The sequence below is a fragment of the Micropterus dolomieu genome, linkage group LG11 (assembly GCF_021292245.1).
Source record: "Micropterus dolomieu isolate WLL.071019.BEF.003 ecotype Adirondacks linkage group LG11, ASM2129224v1, whole genome shotgun sequence".
In the NCBI taxonomy this organism is placed as follows: domain Eukaryota; kingdom Metazoa; phylum Chordata; class Actinopteri; order Centrarchiformes; family Centrarchidae; genus Micropterus; species Micropterus dolomieu.
The window spans coordinates 12,536,918-12,556,163 of record NC_060160.1 but is presented as its reverse complement, the minus strand read 5'-3'; the positions used below and the strand labels follow the sequence as shown (position 1 = coordinate 12,556,163).

The following is a 19,246-nucleotide window of genomic DNA, read 5'->3' as shown; positions in this document are numbered from 1 at the left end:
TTCATTTTGTGGATGTGAGCTATTTCATTGATTTAGGGTTTATAAAGATGGAAATAGGTTGTGAATCAATTGCTCTTCAAATAGGTAATTAGGGGCCCAGATCAAACATTTATCCATGTCCTTAAAACAGCATGCTACAACTGACCTCAAGAATTGTCTCTATATTTAAACACAAATCAAAATAGCTTAATTGATTAATTAACATTATTTGTGTCATTACGTGTCATTTTATATTGTCTTTGACACAATTTTTGTCAAAGTATATGGATATCCACCCACACAAAAGCAGTACAGAATATGAAGAATCCAGACAGAACAAGTGTTGTGTGAAGTGTTGTGCAGTCTGAAGTGGAAGTCTCTTGAAGAGTTGAATTTGTCAAAGCAACAAGAGGGAATGTCCTTGAATCAATATTAATCTAAAATAACTAGACACGGATGTCGATATTTAAATCTTTTGATATTTACTCTGGCCATTATAGGACTTCATTTGTTGGTAATTTGTGTGTGTGTGTGTTGCATAACTACTTTGAAAAATCCAGTATGCGTTTGGTGCCAAGGAAAGTGTCCTGAGTGAGAAGTATATACTGTACAATATGTTCATTGTACAAAGACCAATCAGTCATACAAGTGAATAGAAAAATCCATTAAATAAGACATGATTTTGATTCTTATCATTTCAAGAAACAAGGAAAGGGTGGATGAGAAAAGGAGGAAACTGTTAAGGAGCAGACAGGGACAGCGAGTGAGGTTCGGAAGAGGGTTTTAATGATAATATAGACAATGAGTGGAACAGTGTCGGCGAATGATCCGGAGCTGGTCTGCGGGAGCGAAGATAGCGTGGTTGACTAGAGGTCCAGTAGTAGTGGCCTTGGCGTGGCGGGCGGAGTGGCAAATGGTGTAGCAAGCGGAGATCCCAGGCGCTGAAGCAGACAGAGAATAACATGTTACTCTAGGTTCTTTCACAAAAACAAGGTAAATCATTAGACGTCCTCAAGAGGGTTGGCCGTGCATAGTTACCACTGAAGTGAGAACAACAATCTGGCGCTGACAGTCAGGTGTACGGAGTCTTTAAGCCAGGGCTTGATTGGCAGATAGTCAGCAGCTGTGCTGAGAGCCAGGAACCTGGGAAGACCACACCCACACCACACACAGAGAGACTGGCCAAACCACAACACACTCACAAGACTGGTCATGGATAGACTGTGACAGAAACAATATTTCAAAAGCAACACCAGGAAGTCTCAATACATTGTTGTTATTAGATTGTATGACAGACAATCTGCTATGACCTACCATGCGAAACTAATGGTGGGCGAGAGAATAGCGCCAGCCACCAACTGGAAATATACAACTGAATGCAAACTGCTTGAGCCTGGTTACTGGACTCCCACCTGCTGGAGATCCCTTTGAGGTCACTGGCAACTTAGATTATGGTCCTTTATGTAAAATATAGTTAAGGGTTCATGTGTCAACAGTTACATCTTCTAAGTTACATTGCAGAATATCATGCAGATGTTCTTCAAAATCTGTGTGTGTTTAGGACTAACAGGAAATGGCAAAACTGAAATTCATCAGTGAACAAGGAAGCTCACAATCATGGGCATGCTTTAACTGCATGTTAATCACATGCATATGACACACCAGATCTCTTTTCACACATTATTGATTGATTTTAAGCCCATTGTGTACTAAAATCAATGCTAATTTGAAAATGGCCTTTGGTTTAAAGTACCTTCTGCTTATTTAGCTGCACTGTGAGATGTTAATGTCTCTCAAATTATGTTGTTCATCCACATGCTGTCTCTGAGATGAATGAAAATCACAGTCCTCATATAAGATAATCTGATAAACTGATAATCACAGGCTCAAAGACTGAGCCACAGGTCCATCTTCCCTAAGACATGCATGTCTATTGTACACAGTATAAAGAATCAGTATAAAGAATTTGCCTATAAGAAATCTTAGTTTGGTAGATTATGAAGGGTCTGAATCCTTATACAAGACAGCAGGAGTGTGTAGCTATATATAAGGCTTAAAAATATTAAATTAATCACAGTGAATGGCCTTAATGTTGTTAGAGGAAGTAGCGGATCTGCACCCACTTAGGGTCAGAAATAGTTGAAATATGAAATAACAGAATTAAACTAAAGATTTATTCATTACAGGGCATCAGCCTATACAGGGGTTTTAATGCATTACTTTATTCATTTAATTACTCAATTTGTTATATTGTAATTAAAAAATGATTTATTTCAATATTGATTTGAAGGTTGCTACAGAGTTCTTGACTCGGTTTACAGTCACCGTAGATTTTAAACACACCAACCACATAAACAGGTTCTTTATAAATGGATGGATTATTACACTACAAACTAGACACACAAAAACCACTAATCACCCTTCATTGATCACGCTGCATGAGCAACAATGGATGAGTGTGCCACGTCAAGACGATGCCCAAAGGGTAAATTGTTTGCAATTTTGTACTGTGCAACAATTCAGAACTTTGCCATTCACCCTTTCTACCTATAAATCCTATCTATTGCCACCAGCAAGGAAGACATTGTGTGGCCAGTCCTGTGGTTTTGGGGGAGTCAAACCTGGGGAAACAAAACACCCTCATAAAAGACAAACAGGAACATCCTCACATTAAACTTGCAACATGCAGGGCCAGGGTCTTAGGTTGTGGACACTAAGGCTGCCCCCGACTAAAGATTTTCCCAGTCAACTATTAGTTAGTTCAAGCCATTAGTTGCATGTTTATGATATTAATTTAATTATTTAAATATATACAACATATTTTGGGGGCATCAGAAAATGAGTTCAAGGACGGATAAATGCAGTCAACGTACTGTTATCATGCAACATTCATTAATTTATATGTTAAATGTTATGCAAAATGTTACTATAATGTTGTAGTGGGAGTTTACCTGAGTTTCCAGCATTTTGTGTGCTGCTGTCTCCAGTATGTCAATCTCTGTTGGCTTGCTCATTAGTCTGAACACGCACACAAGCTCAAAAGGAAAAGGAAACCTCACCGCTAGGCCACTGAAAATTACACATGGCCCCTTTAAAATTACATTTTACAAACACAAGCCCAAAGTGAGCCACCTGTTAACGACAAGCGGTAATGATTCTGAATGAGACTGAACATTTTGTTAATTTATTTCAACACATTAGGGAATAAGTAACCTCCAACTTAACAACAACAAATACTTGCAGACTTAACACAACGGATTATAATGTAATAGGGCTGGACAATTAATTGAAAAGTTACTGAAACCGAAATTCGGATCCTCTAACCGACGTAATTTTACTATGTTGGTTACTTCGGTACAGTGTGTGTTCATCTACTTTCCCCTTAAAAACATACTACTGTGTGTGTGGTCACATAACTCCGCCCTGTCCAGTCCTGCTGAGCTTCCAGACTGGAGTCAGGCAGAGGTTAGCTAGCGCTTCACTTTCAAGCAGTTAGCGAAACAACCGACATCCATTTTATCAACGGACACACTGTGACGTACACTGTACATTTACTGCCAGACTGACAACAAACTCGCTCACTTTTTCCGTCACTTTCTGCAGCTCTCTCTCTCATTCGCTCCACCACTCACTCGCTACAAACACACACTGCACTCCTTAAAATACCTAACTCCACTGCTCTTATAACAGCAGCTGTCACGTAACTGTTGCCGTACTCATACAGTGTGCGGGTGAAAATCAGCAGTTCCACACTGACTTTAATAATAATGAGTGAAATTTTAGTAGCAGCGTCCATTAATCAGCATTGGCGATGCGCCAAACATAGGGGAACCGTGTCTCTATAATGTGGACGTCAACATTACCTCATCAATTAACATTTAGATAATTTAAAAAAAAAACGGTGAATCAAAAAAATAAATAAACCCAGCTTTAATAATAGAGCATATTTACAGTAAAAACCTTGTCAGTGAACTATGAGGGCAAAACAACAACATTCAAAAACAAAATAATCTTTCAATAATCGTAATCGAGGTAAAATGTTCAATTAATCATGATTTTGATTTTAGGTGAAATTGTCCAGCCCTACCCCGCGACCCTGTAGGCAGGATAAGCGGTTGACGATGGATGGATGGTTGGATGGTTGGATGGATGGATGTCCAGTCCTATAACATAACTTACAAAGTAACTCGCTACAAAGTCGCTCCTCTCCCACTTGATGCATCTCTTGTCCCCGCCTGTACTCGATTTCAGAGTCCTGGCCAGAGCCACTCTATTACCTTGGGACTGGCCTCATTGTGACTCTGGTTCTGGTGCTCATTCCGGCGCAGTTCCTTGGCAGTTCCTTCCTACTGGTGTTCCAAAGGTCCTGTGCTAGTTGTGTAAACAAACACCAACACTCCCCCAATACAGTGCGCTCCAAGTCTGGGAAGAGCCTGCTAATAGGGTCGCTAACTAGCTAAATAGCAAATGGCAGCTGGAGTTAGCAGCAGAGTGGTGAGCACCGATAAGTGACATCTGTGTTACATGAAAGAAGCTTCACGTTGCAACAGTCCTCTGATACTTTTGTCCTGGTGACAAGGCGCAGTTCCTGAATGGAGTTTGCAGTTTTAGTTTTTCTGTCTGTGACTAATTAAACATTTGTCGACTAAGACTCTTCTAATTAACTATGGGGGTATTTATGTTTCAATATTATTTGTGTGAACAGACAAGCGATCTGTCTGTAAATGTGTAATCTGTAAATATAAAAAACTTTCCACAAACACAAAATGAAGATTTGCAAACTCTCAAAAATATTTTGCAAATAGAAAACAAATTCCACAAATAATAAAAATATCTGTGAATATATTTAATAGTTTACAAATAAATGAACCACATTTGTAAATATCTCTCTAACATTTACAACTTTCAAACAGGCATTTGTGAGTCCCGCCTGTATTTGTCGATCTCAGTTCTTCACACACGGAGTTTTGAAACAAACTTTCCGCCGATGGAAAGAAAATCGACTCGTGTCATTCGGCTGTTTTCGGAGACCACGTGATGATGCCTGCTGACTCCCGCTGATGACGTCATTTCCACATTTCAAAGTAAAACGGCCTCGGAACTGCCTGAATGTGCGAGCTTGTTGCTATCGCGAAGGAAATATCAGCTGCTCTTCCAACAAAATGTGAATGCAGACTGAAATTCAACCGTGATGTTGTGTCGGGGTAGGCAGCGATTCAAACCAGCGGTGAGTAAGAAGTAGTATAATTATATTATATAACAATGTATTAAGCTATGAGCACAGAGAAAGTCCGCAAGCCGCTAGGCTAATTTCAGCAGTTTGAAAACGGCACAGGCTTTAGCTAATGAGGTTGTTTATATGTGGACAGTAGAATGACAGTAACGGTAAAACAAACTCCAAACTCCCAGCTCCCTTGTCAATATAAATGCCCACCGTTAATGTTTACAGCTCCTGTTCATTTTCTTCATTTCATATTCAAAGTGTTTTATTTGTATTTTGTTTATAAAAATATGTTTTGTGATGGTTAAAGGTCGTCCATATCAATTTAATGCTAAAAATGTCACTATCTTGCCTGGAACGTTATAAACCGTTGAGGACAGCAACGTCTCTCTCAATTATTACAGAACTATTAAATGGTTTATTTAGCCTGTTAATATGTGAAAGGTTTACATTCCTTGATAATATAGGAAAGGTTTATTTTCCCTGTTAATATGTGATATGTTCACAATACAAGGTATGATGAGTAGGTGGATTATTTGTCATAATTGTGTATGAATCTGTGTTTATTGACAGATACATGTTGTTAAATTTATGTATGTAGTAATTTAGTTGAAAATGAGTGATGATCAAAAAGGGACTTTATTGATTTACTTAAATTACTGTATTTATTAAATAAATTCTGGCAAGACCTGGCAAGACCAACGGCAGCAGGTTTAATTTCTCCTGTTTTACAGGTTTTATCATCTGTCCACATGCCCTGTGCCTGGGGCGTGTAACACAAAGGCTACATACATATAGCCTATATCACATTACTACATCACTGTATTACTTGAGAAAGATACGTTTGTTATCCACTCCAGCCTGTCTTATAAGCTGCTGCAGTGCAGGATGACTTTCTGAACTTGTTCTTATTCCAAGTCATACAGTAAAGGAGAATACATGCAAATCCCTGCAGTGTGGCTGTCTTTCTGAAGGCGGGACAAATTAATGGCTTTAGTGCTCTTTTTATATTATTGCGTTGCGTTGGCAGTCATTGCTGAGGGCCAACCAACTCATCAGTCTTTAATGTTTTTGATTCAGGTGGGTAAAAGTCAGAAAACACTTGATATTGTGGAATGGAACTGTAATGTCTATGTAGAGCTGTTTCATATTTAGTCAGGTTAGCTACATCATTTCAGTTATAGGCTATGGTAACAAGATTTTGTAATTGATGTAGCCTAAATAACAATGGAACAGCCATCAGGAGCAACTTGGGGTTCAGTGTCCTGCCCAAAAACACTTGTACTACAGACTCAGACCTCCTGAGCCACAGCACAAAAACTTTCTATAAAGGTCATCGCTATAATGACATGCATTTATTTATAACATGATATAATGCTTTCATAAGAACTTATAAAATTGTTATAATCACTTAAAAACATGCATTAGGCGCTATAGCAAAGTTCATAAGTCATGACTTTTGATTTAATGTTTTAATAGTAATACCAGTTAATACCACTGTGCGCCAAGAATCTCCGACCATGTTCCATATAACCATCGACTCTGCCTCGTTATAAATACACTTTAGTCACAATTTAGAATTAGTGTTATAAAATGGAATAATAGCTTATAGTAATGTTTAATGTTAACATGTCTTTGTTTAAGTAAAGTGTTAAAATATCTATCCCTGTATAATTTATTACAGGTGGACAACACATGAACTAGTTATAAGAACTTATAACATGTAATTGTTTGCTTTAAGTAAAGTGACACACATTTTGCGCAGGAAAACAACTTTTTTTTATGTTTCTTCACTTTATGAACAATCTGTATGAGTTTTGAACACTTTGCAGTTTAGCACAAAATCACAACTTACGGTGATCATGGTGAAAGAGTGGCAATCATATGGACAAGCCCTAACAGATGTGGTGGACAATTGGAGACAGCCGCGTTTTACAAAACATTAAAGGACATTTAAAAGTAATTGAAAGGGAATACTGTTTGGGCAGTTAGGGTGGTAATCTCTTGGCACCTTAAGATTCGATTTGATTACAGTTCAGAGGGCAGCGATCCAACTTGATGCGTCTTTTTTTCTGTGATTTCTGGATAATTACTAAGCATTTAATTTGCACATTAAAAAGAAGTCTCCTCAATTGTTTAAAATGACTAGTTTACATTCCTGTTTGAATTAAACTGTGATTTATATATTAAAGACTTATGAATTCTCAATTTCGTGTTTGTTCTTTTTGTCCACTTCTTGATCCTGGTGTTGACCACAGGACAGGAACTACCACCGATGTCCATTCGGCTTTTGGCCATACTAGGAAAAAAAGTATAACGTTATGGTTAAATGTAAATTCAGTACAGTCCACTAACATGCATCGAACATAGCTCACACCCACTTTTAACAAACATTCAGCTCATAGTCATGGTTTGATTTTTGCTAAACAACATCATTAGCTAGAGCCAGTGGCATTTTCAAACTGCTGAAATAAGCCTAGCGGCTAGCGGACTTTCTCTGTGCTTATAGCTTAATACATTGTTATATAATTATACTATTTCTTACTCACCGCTGGTTTGAATCGCTGCCTCTCCCGACACAACATCACGGTTGAATTTCAGTCTGTATTCACATTTGGTTGAAACAGCATCTGATATTTCCTTCGCGATAGCAACAAGCTCGCACATTCAGGCAGTTCAGAGGCTGTTTTACTTTGAATTGTGGAAATGACGTCATCAGCGGGTATCAGCAGGCATCATCACGTGGTCTCCGAAAACAGCCGAATGACACGAGTCGATTTTTTTTCCATCGGCGGAAAGTTTGTTTCAAAACTCCGTGTGTGAAGAACTGAGATCGACAAATATAGGCGGGACACACAAATGCCTGTTTGAAAGTGACAAATACTTTACAACAATTTGTAAATTAAAACTGGACTCACAAATGCCTATTTGAAAGTTGTAAATGTTAAGATATTCATAAATGTGGTTCATTTATTTGTAAACTATTAAATATATTCACAGATATTTTTATTATTTGTAGAATTTGTTTTCTATTTGCAAAATATTTTTGTGAGTTTACAAATCTTCATTTTGTATTTGTGGAAAGTGTTTATAGATTACACATTTACACACAGATCGCTCATCTGTTCACACAAATAATATAAATAATAACGGTTTAGTTGACTATTAGAGGGCAGCCCTGGTTGATGTGTTAGTTGGAAGGTATGTTTTTTCAGATGTCTTGTAGTAGCCAAATGTTTCGCCTTGGAGAACAGTCTGAAATGATAATCATAGACTGTACATAGCAGCAGCAATGTCAAAACCTCAATGTGCATAAATGTTTGATCCCGGCAAACTCAATTCCCGCTTTCACCAGGCAACCCCGCAAAAAACATGTTTTTAATGAGTGATCAAAAGGTAAGAAGTAGAAATATGGAAATCACATTACTAAGATTTCTCAGGAATGCGTATTTAATTGGCCAACACAGTGCCTGGCAAAATGACATTACATTGTGTTTTCATGCAATGCTTCTGTCCCATGGTTTCAGATTTCCCACAGTAATCTAAAGCTTCACTGTGTAACAACATCCCTATAATGCACTTCTGAAGCCATTAAAATGTTGTTGTTCACAGTAATTAATAATTTTACAGTAAATACAATGCAGTGCAAAAAAATGGATTTGTTTGTCGCTAATGCAGGCAGAATACTGAAAACAAAATCTGAGAGATTTAATAACATAGCTCTAATTACACACTTTATTTCACCTTTAACACCTCCAACATAAGCTGGAATAACTATCTGAACACATTCACAATTTACAAAACAAATTTACAAAAGCAGTCTTTATCCAATCACAAAACATCAAGTAAACACTAACTATTAATATGTCAGATCCCAAGTACATAGACATGCTGTGTATGATCTTACTTAGGAGAAACAGGAGGGGGAGAAAAAGAGAGCAGATGGAAGACATTTTGGCTGACATCAGTGTAATCACAGTTTCCTTTAAGAGGCTGAGTCAGAGACAGACTGAGTAGAGTAGAGAGATTGCTGGAGCAGTGTAGCTGAACGTTTAACACGTGGACTTACTTGGGAGGAATGACTCTTCAACCTACAAGGTAAGGTAATGGTTTATATATTGTAAAATATTTCACATTCGCATTGATACATTATTTATTTTATAACATTGAGAATTTACAATGTACAGTAGTGTTGTGCTTTATGATCATTTTATGTAATTAAGTACAGAAATTTGTTAATAATGTATTGACGTGTGAAGAAAGCTGTTCACATTCATTATACATCAAAATATGTAGGGCAACAAGATGCATTGAAACGTAACAGGAAAAAGTACAGTGAGTCAAGCTGAAACAAACTCAAAGAGAAGGGGAGAAAAACTTGGATTGTCCTACAAGTAGAGACTTGTCTTTTAGTGTCTTGTCTTTTCCTCTAAACACCTTTAGTGTATATGAGCAACAACCCCATCTCTTTTTTGATATATACGTTTTGGTTAAATGTTTTGTTTTTACAATGCTGATACACAAAAAGTAGCAGTAACAGATGTGTTGATGGAATGGAAAATTTCACAAAAACATTAATTCAGTGCATCACATCTGAGCTCAGTTTTGGCCCCATGTTTAAGAAGACACACTAAAGACAATCAACTTTATAAACATTAAATATTTAGTTTCTGTAAAGCACATGTTGCACTTTGCAGCAGTTACTTATGCATGCAGTGTTCACACTGCCACAGGGCTCGTGTCTTCTATGTGCAGCTACAAAAACAAACTGTCTGACAAACTGACACATTTAAAGAAAACGTCCTCTCTCTCTCAAATTGCAGCTCTATTGATTGTTATTTTCATACATTAAAAAAACATTCTCATATGTGTTGAGTTTCATTTAAAAATTGCATTTGACTTTGACAGAATGGTTCAGTGCTAAACAAAGTTTAGTAAGATCTAATTTTGTGCAGAGCAAGATCAGACCCTTCAGGGGAATTAGGGTGAACAGAGCCAGGCCTGTTTCTCATTATTGGCAAACACTGAGCTACACGACTTAGATACAGGTACAGTGGAAACAGACTGCTACTTAATGATTTATGGGTGGAGGACAGGCTGGTAGGTGGTTAAATACACTGTTTTGTTTTATGATTGGTTGTGTAGTTGGAGCTCAAAAAGGTCAGCTGAAGATTAGTTATATGCAGAGGATTGCTGGCCCCACCACTACATACTGTATACTGTTCCAAAAAATGAAGGGAACACTTAATCATCACAGTATAAGTCAATTTAACTTCAGGGATTTCAATCTGTCCAGTAAGAAGCATAAGCGATTGTGAATCAATGTCACTTGTTTTGGTGCAAATAAAAGTGACAACAGGTCCACTGGAGAGGCAAGAGCAAGACAACTAGTCTTAGTGGGATCTTTGCTCACAGGCCAGCAGTGTGCATCTCAATTGGCATTCGTCAGAGAACACCAGAATTGGCAGGTTCGCCATTGGCGCCCCAGTCTCTTCAGAATGGGAGCAGGTTCACACTGAGTACATGTGACAGATGTGAAAGTGCCTGCAACATCATCCAGCATGACCAGTTTGGAGGTGGGTCAGTGATGGTCTCAGTAGGCATATCCTTGGAAGACTGCACAGACCTCCACATGCTAATAGTAGTACCTTGACTGCTGTTAGGTACCAGGATGAAATCCTCAGAGCCATTGTCAGACTTGCTGGTGCACTAGGCCCTGGGTTCCTCCTGGTGCAGGACTTTGCCTGGCCTCATGAGGCCAGAGTGTGTAGGCAGTTCCTTGATGATGAAGGCACTGATGCCATTGAGTGGCGCTCTTGTTCCCCAGACCTGAATTCAACTGAGAACGTCTTGGTCCTGGTGGTATTGGTCTAGGAGCTCACAGATAACCTGATCCATGATTGGGAGGAGATCCCCCAGGACATCATCTGCTGTCTCATCAGGAACATGCACAGACTTTGTCTGGAGTGCGTACAGGCACGTGGGGGCCATACACACTACTGAGTCACATGATGAGTTGCCGTGAATCCAGCCCTCAGTTGGTTGGTGATTTTGGTTTCCATTGACTGTTGTTACATTTTGTTCTCGACAAATTGTACAATGAACAGTAAAGATTTTGAAATTTTGTTCATTGAGATATAATGTTTGATTTAAGTGTTCCCTTATTATTTTGAGCAGTGTATTTACTGTATGGTTATATGACCATCTAACTCTTGGAAAGAAAGCAAAAAAAGTGTATTTGACAAAATGTGAAACTGTTGATTTGATGTATATGTTCATTTATCTTCATTTTATGTTCTTCACAGCATCCCAGACTTCAGCACTACAGCTTTACATGGAGACCAAAACAACACCAATGGCAGCCTTTGTCCTGATCCGGATTCCTGGGAATGGCTCAACACCAGGCAGCCAGTGTATATCCTGCTCATCACGGTGCTGGGGATCGTGTTTAATGTGTTTGTCCTGATGGTTTTCTGCCTTCATAAGAAGGCCTGCACTGTGGCTGAGATCTACTTGAGTAACCTGGCTGCTGCTGACATTGTCCTGGTGTCCTGTTTGCCTTTCTGGGCTGTCAATGTAGCCAATGGTTTCAACTGGCCTTTTGGTCTTTTCTTGTGCAAAGTCGTCAACCTGGGCATTAAAATGAATGCCTACTGCAGCATCTATTTCCTTGTTTTGATCAGCATAGATCGCTATGTGGCACTGGTGCATACAATGTCCCATGGCAGGATGCGTAGGCCAAAATATGCCAAACTGGGCTGTCTGCTGATGTGGGGTTTTGGCTTGCTCCTGAGTGTCCCCGCGCTCATTTTCAGGGAAGTGAAATATTTTCCCGAGTACGATGTAAATGCATGCTTTCTAGACTACCCAAACCACACTGTAGAGCTGCTCTGTGATGGGATGTTGATTGTTTTTAGCTTTATCATCCCATTTTCGATTATCTTATACTGCACTGTCAAGATTATTCAGGCTTTGAAGATCCAGGCAATAGAGAGGTTCAATGCTGAGAAAACAGAGCAGAGGGCCACCACTCTGGTGCTGGTGGTCCTCCTGGCATTCATGATCTGCTGGGTGCCGTTTCACGTGGTCACCACACTAGACGTGCTCTTACGAGCTGATGTCCTGGGTGGGTGTCACGTCATCACTGTCCTAGAGATCTGCAACCAGATCTTCACATACTTAGCCTTCTTCAACAGTGTTCTCAACCCCATCCTCTATGTCATCGTAGGAAAGAATTTCCGGAAAAAAGTTCGGGAAGTCTTCAAGCAGTGGAGCATTAAGAGAACAGTGACCTCGGAATCCACACGTTCACTGTCCTCTACACTGAAGACTTTGGTTTAAAATACTGATCCTCTTACGTCAATGGATGAAACAATAATTTGTTGTAGATGTAATTGTGTAGTAATTCCGTCTCGTCAACATACAAGGCTTGAATTAATCTTTCCTCCTGAAAAAGGTGTTACAGATAGCTAACAAGTGTTATTGTGTCTCAACCATGTTAAATAATTATGTAATTTATTTTTTCACTTTTATAACAGTTTGACCACATGGTGTAACTTAAATCTAGCCTCTTGTTACAAACATTGGTAACAGTATCTTGAATGTACAGATGTTGCAAATTAAATCAGCCTGGTTGCTGCAAAATAATGTATGTAAATACAGTTTTCATATTCTGTCTTGTATTGCTAATAACTCAGATTATAAATAATACCAGTATTAGTTTTTCTCTGTACACAACCATCAAATAAAACATACGTATTGTTTTATAGATGTCTTGTTGAATCTTTATAATGTATTCAAATATTAAGTTGAGCACATCAACCAGAACATGAAAGAGTCCTAACAACTGTGTTTTCTGGTGTTTCTGACTCATTGTCTGCACAGTTAAAAACAGGATTCTGTCAAAGATTTTCCAGTGGTGACACACAAACGTGCTCATTTTTGTTGGCTGTATGGACATAAATTGTCTCCTTATACATTTTTCCCCACACCACCATTTAATGGTCCAATGTTGACTCATTGTGGGCTGTGGGCAAGTATACACCCCTAGTTGTCCCCAAAATGAAGGCATGTCATGCCAAACAGGAAATCTCTGTTAGGAGTCAGGCTTTACCACTATTGCCAGGGCTGGAAATTGTTGTGGAACAAAAAACATGCAGGCAGACAAAGTTACCTCAAAGGGTAAAATGTATGCCAAAAATACACAGTTTGGCCTGGTACCATGTATTTTAGTCTGCCTTTTAGGATTATTCTACTATGCTTTTCACATTTTCAGTCCAGTTTGGAATATATATTCTGATGTGTTCAAAGGTGTAAGTTGGGTCTACATTTTGCTGTCAAATTTAAATCAAAATTTATTTGCTAACAAATCAGTATTCTGTATAATGTATATCCTCAGTTTGTTTTGACTTATGTACATTTTTAGGTCACAGGACAACATGTTAATGTGAATAATGGTTGCCAACTGAACCCATGAAAGAAAAACATCTAATGCTAACTAGACCATCACCTTTCTATAATGCAGGATGAACACAACAATGGGTGTGCAGCAGCTGCTAATGATTACACAGGAGAAGTTAGTCTACTCTATAATGGTCAAATGTTGAATGTTGTGAAGAGACAGATGGCGAACGATACATAACAATTTGCTACAGTATGTGGGCTTGTTAAAAAAGAGGGGGCATCTTGAATCAATGTTTGAAGGCTATATAGCTCCTGTCAACAACATACCATGTTAAGTCAATTCAATTTTATATATAGAACCCAGTATCACAAATTATGGAATACATATAGGGTCAAAGTATTGTAGCCATATCTGAATCATATGTGAATGCTTAAAAATGTTATGATCAAATAAATTGAAATTTATGAATGGGAAAAAAATATCTATACAAATCTATTAAATGTTTCAATGTGTAAAAAGATCTGTAACAGTACATGACATTTTGAGAAGAAATGAAAAAGAAATGAAAAAAATGTCCAATGTACGAGCGCACACAGAAGATTTGCACAAAAGTTTGCATCTATTTGTGGGTGAAGAACGTTCACACAGAAATAAATTGTATGTGTGAATCCCAAGTTTAAAAGGTACAAATCAAGTCTACAGTTAGAAGACCTTTTATCCCACATTTGACACTTCGTCCTGAATGGCCAGTGGGGATCGATGTTCAGAATTATATCATTTGACTATCCAATCAGTAATATAATTTCACCAGTAGGAGAGAGAGTGCCAGATTGTGTGTGGGCTGTCCTAACAGCACAAGGCCTCAGGACAGCCCTCACACAATCTGGTTCAATCAGATTATAGCTAAGAAAATGACATTAACTACTGGACATTTACCATTAAAACTCAAAGCAAACTTCAATGCTCTCTGGCTCTAAACAGACAATACCCGGTGGCAGAGTATCTGAGCACCGAGAGCGATCAGAAACTGAGGAAGATATTAATTACTTACAGACTCTGTAACCACAGCTTGGTCATAGAGACTGGCCAACACAGACAGTTCTGGCTGCCCAGAGAAGACCGGCTGTGTCAGCTCTGTCCACAGACACAGGTGGAGACAGAGCAACATTTCCTGCTATAATGTAACACATATGAACATATCAGAACAAAGTTCTTAAGAAAAATTATATTATTTTGATACGCTCTCTGACCAGAATAAAATGCACCATCTACTAGGAGAAAATAGTGTCAGCGCCATAGAAGCAGCAAGATATGTCAGTGCCTGTCACAGCCTGAGAGAAAACCAGCAAAACAAATCACAGCTGCAGTTAGTTTGCCCACAACTCACTCTGCCTTTTGATTTATTTGTCTACTTAATGAGTTTGTTTTTTTATATTTTCCATTTGATACTTATATATATATATATATATAATATATTGTAGTTTCTTCATTGATCCTAAACATAAAATGACTTCTATATACTACTGACACACCCACACGTTTACTGTTTTTTTATTTATTTAATGAACAGTATGAATTGAATTCTTTGAGTTCTTTTGTATTTTCCATGAAGCTTTGGCAATACTGTTCTGTAACATTCATGCCAATAAAGCAAATTGAAATTGAAAATTGGGAGCCAGCCAAAGAGCAAAAGATCTGAAGAGTATAAACATAGAAGAAAGTTGTATGACCACGCAAAGACAAAGGCATTTCAACGCTAGAGAAACCTTAAGAGGCTAGCTTCTGAGGGGGCATGGAAGGGAGGGGTGTATTTGTTTGGCAGTTGAGATCAAAGATCAACAATTCTTCTGCAGAATCACTTACTCTCCCTTTAACTGGAATAACTCTGGAGACCAAAACACTGATGATAGGAGTCTACAAGAGAAAATGAAGTTGAGCTTCTGAATCTAACGTTAGTAGGTGGGTAGAGCCTGCTTGTTTTTAGCTAATATGTTAATATATCACGCTAGCTAGAACATTATTCCCATTATTAACATATATTTCAAGAAAAGGCTAGACTGGTGTTGCTAAGCAATATAATAATAATAATATGTCAATTATAAAAGTCTGCTAGAGATTAGCAATAATAGGTCCACCTGATGCCGTCTCCTGGATATCTCACATTGCACCTCCTACTTGTTCACTACATCTTTCTACCATGTCTCCACGCATCCCTCAAAACATTTGAAGCTGGCTGTATTGCTCACCCTCTGCAGACAACGCAACTACACTGCTGATGAACATTGGCAAATAGGGCATTATAAATCCACTTGAAGAAGAGGAATACCTTGAGGTGATCATTTGTGCTGCCTGCAAATCTTTATGATTGTCCACTTTAACGGTACTTTTCATAAAAACATGTACATTAACCAACCCCTCTTTTTTCCCCTCATCCTTAGGGCCTTACAGACTCAAATGGGGATGGCGCAGAGATGACCCCTGACACTTCAAACAGTCAAGTTCTGGTCACTACTCTCTGATGAAGAGATGACAGTGCTTCAGTCTGAGGTTGACCCCTTATCACTTTCAGACAGACATGGCTACGATCTGTACTTGCAGACGCTTCAGTATCATCAGATAAAATAAACTGTTTTCTACACAATGCATGGAAAGAGACAGTGTTCTGTAATACCACCAATGTTACCATTTGTGCCAAAATTTCCCAAGTTCTTAAACACCTGTAATGGATATAGTGTGAATCTTCTATGATTTGTCTCTTTATTGTGAAACAAAACTTTGCTTTATCCTCTAAGGTAGGTAGGGGGAAACATGTGTTTTAGGGCCCAGATGCAGACACTCACAAAGAGGAGGTATAGTTAGTGGAGTTTATTTAAGTGAACTGTAAAAACTTAAAGTGAAGTGAAAAACAAAAGCACAATAACCAACAGAAATGGGTGAGTAGTACATATGTCCAACAGAAAATATAATCAGAGACTATCGCACTGAGAGACATGAGACATGAAACACGGAAAGGCCCAATCCCAATCTCCCCCCCTAAGCCCTAAGCCCTGAACCCTCACAGACTTCAATGATGTCACTTGGTAAGTGGTTGAGTGCAAGAGACTACAAGGGCTCAAGATGCTGTAAACAGGAATGGGACAGCACTTTGTCACATTATCACGTAACCTTGATGACGCTGAAACACGTTGCACACGTTTTATTTATGTTTTTGACTGATTCTTAAGTCCTGCAGGCGCTTGCCCTACATAGTGGAGGAGAGGTAAATCTCAGTCTTTTGTCAATAATAGATGCACTATTGTTGGTCAAAACAGCATCAAGCAAGCAAAAACTAAAATAAACAGTTGAATAAACTAAGTGTGTAATAAGGTGATTGCATTCCTCTGACATCATGTGTTCTATGTACCAACTTAAATCTTAAGAAACATTCTAACAATTTTAACATCAACGTTGGTTTCCATGCTTGTTTGTTCTTCTTCTTCTCTTATGAGGCAGATTTGCTGTTTTTCTCTTGCTTCCGGGCTTCCACTGGTAACCCCCGTATTTCACGTCACACAACGCAATGAAATGTGGGCAATTCCCTCAGGCAAAGTCTGCAGAAATGCGGATTTACGAAAAGGGTGCAAAAAGGGCTCAAAATGTCCGCGAGAGAGCCCTCGCACACTTGACAATTTGACAGTGGCACAGCCCTAACGCCTCACATATTTATCGGGAACACACCTCAAAGTCTGGACACTGGGATTGGCCAAAGTCAAACAATCAAAGTGTAGAACAATGAACACAACAAGTAGGAAAGCAATACCAACTAAATACACTATTGGGGGTGAACATAATCACACACAGGTGAAAGCACAAGACCAGAGGTCACTGATAGGCGGACCGCGGTCCAGATCCAGACCCAGCCGCTGTCCTCTCCGACCGCTGACCTACAGCCGGTTTATTATTGAGAATTACTACCTCGTGATGGAGCGTTTCTTTTTTTAACCCACGCAGCTTTTCTAGCATTTACTGTACTGATTTAACGGCCCAGGAAACTCACAGACCAATCGCATGTGCTCTAATCGCCTCATGTGAGGCTGCTCAGCCAATCAAATCTGTGCATTCCAACAGGCATTGCGAGTCCGCGAGTGCGATACACCGGAGACGTTTTGGAAACACATATGGAGAGAGGAGGCGAAAGAGAAAAGAGATTTCACATGGCTTTTAATCAAGAATGTACAGATTTTTACATGTAATTTCCTCCCACGGGCAGTTCAGAATCAGAATATCTCATAGATCTCCAATGCTAGCTGGCAGGACAAGCAAGAGCTCATGTTTCTCACTGAATAAGAGAAAGTAGGGAAGTGGTAGCTCTGTAAGAGGGAATGAAAGAGAAGAGGAGGCATTACAGCTGTTCATTTGTTAAGATGTGTTGAGTGTTTATTATAAAATTGATTAAGACTGCACTTCATCACTTCAAGCTACACTTTTTATGATTTTTAAAATTAATTTATTATTAGAGTAGTTTTTTATTATTATCCCTCCAGTTTGATGTGAAAACTGAATATTGTTGAAATATTGTCAGTGTTTGACTAAAAACATATGTATACAACTATACGTTATGGCACTGAATGAAAACGCAAGTTAGTCGTTATGATGTGGAAATTTTCTCTAACTGTACCTCTTTGAATTCTAATTGAATACCCCTGCACTAGACAATCAGTGAAAGACATGCACAGGAAGTAAAACCAGACAAGAACACTAGAGGGCAGACATTACTAAGTACAGGAAACATGAAATACACACCCACCACTACAGAACTGTGACAGCCAGAATACAGCATATAGTTTTTAATACCAATATGACGGAGTCAGGTGCATTGAGGAAATCGTGTGGAATATACTCTTGGAATATATGTTATGGCTTGTGTTATGAGGCTTTATGATAAACTGTGCAGTTGTATACAATGAATAATGTGAGATTTCTTTTTGTAACGTATGTCACACCACAGGACCTGATGTTAATCAGACAATAATTAATGGCCATTGGATGTTTTTTTTAAGTAGGCACCTGTTTTCTGAAAGAAGATATTTACTGTACAGTACCTTCATGTTACAAATAAGGGTAATTTTTCAAGATACCAAAATATGCTATACACAATACTTAAATACCACTGGATCTTATATGTTTTTGGAATGCAATTTAGATATAAGAACAGAAAATATAGATTAAAAGAGTAATTCTTAGACCTTTTAAAGGTCATTTCTAGGCCATGAAATTCAACCGTTTTTCATTTTTCTGTGTTTATCCTGAAACTGTCAGAAAGACTCCCTGGTATCTGCAATTGAAACCTACATACTGAATTGATCTGATTTTTGTATCACTGAAAACTAAACTTCTGAAGAAAGAAAAAAACAGGACAGGATCAGATACTCACCTTACATGAAGAGAAGTTTGTGGTGACGTCATTGTAATGGCTGAATTGTAAGATGATCAACAATGCAAACCAAATATCGTTATAATGGACACACACAACCTAATTGACAAATTCAATGTAGCTCCTGTTGGCTAAGTTAGTTAGTTAACGCAGTATTAACGTTAGCAGAGAATGCTGGCAATTTTACCAATCTGGCAATCTAACCACATCCACATTACCTTCCTGTAAT

At 38.5% G+C, this 19,246-nt stretch overlaps 2 protein-coding genes and 1 long non-coding RNA gene across 4 annotated transcripts in view; 2 read left to right on the top strand and 1 right to left on the bottom strand.

Moving 5' to 3' along the window:
- LOC123978860 (B2 bradykinin receptor-like) overlaps positions 1–19,246 on the top strand; it is a 32,456-nt gene that overhangs the window by 8,708 nt on the left and 4,502 nt on the right. The gene's annotated exons all lie outside the window — the stretch shown is intronic.
- LOC123978862 lies at positions 744–1,312 on the bottom strand. Its single transcript, XR_006827072.1, has 2 exons — positions 1,018–1,312; positions 744–920 (listed from the first exon to the last, which is right to left on the bottom strand). It is a non-coding gene; the product is annotated as an uncharacterized LOC123978862 (long non-coding RNA).
- LOC123978858 (B2 bradykinin receptor-like) lies at positions 8,674–12,921 on the top strand. 2 transcript variants are annotated; one of them, XM_046062390.1, is made up of 3 exons: positions 8,674–9,298; positions 11,506–12,326; positions 12,429–12,921. In XM_046062390.1, the coding sequence occupies exons 1-3, from the start codon at positions 9,279–9,281 to the stop codon at positions 12,539–12,541; spliced, it is 954 nt and encodes a 317-aa protein (XP_045918346.1). In that variant the 5' UTR covers positions 8,674–9,278; the 3' UTR covers positions 12,542–12,921. The 2 variants fall into 2 exon arrangements, with proteins under 2 accessions (XP_045918346.1, XP_045918345.1); XM_046062389.1 differs by having other exon boundaries at positions 8,678–9,298; positions 11,506–12,921.

Bases quoted from the DNA above. Each gene is read 5' to 3' on its own strand.
- LOC123978858 (XM_046062389.1), top strand. From the start codon at position 9,279: ATGACTCTTCAACCTACAAG. The intron at 9,299-11,505 runs GTAAGGTAATGG...TGTTCTTCACAG, and splicing joins ATGACTCTTCAACCTACAAG to CATCCCAGACTTCAGCACTA.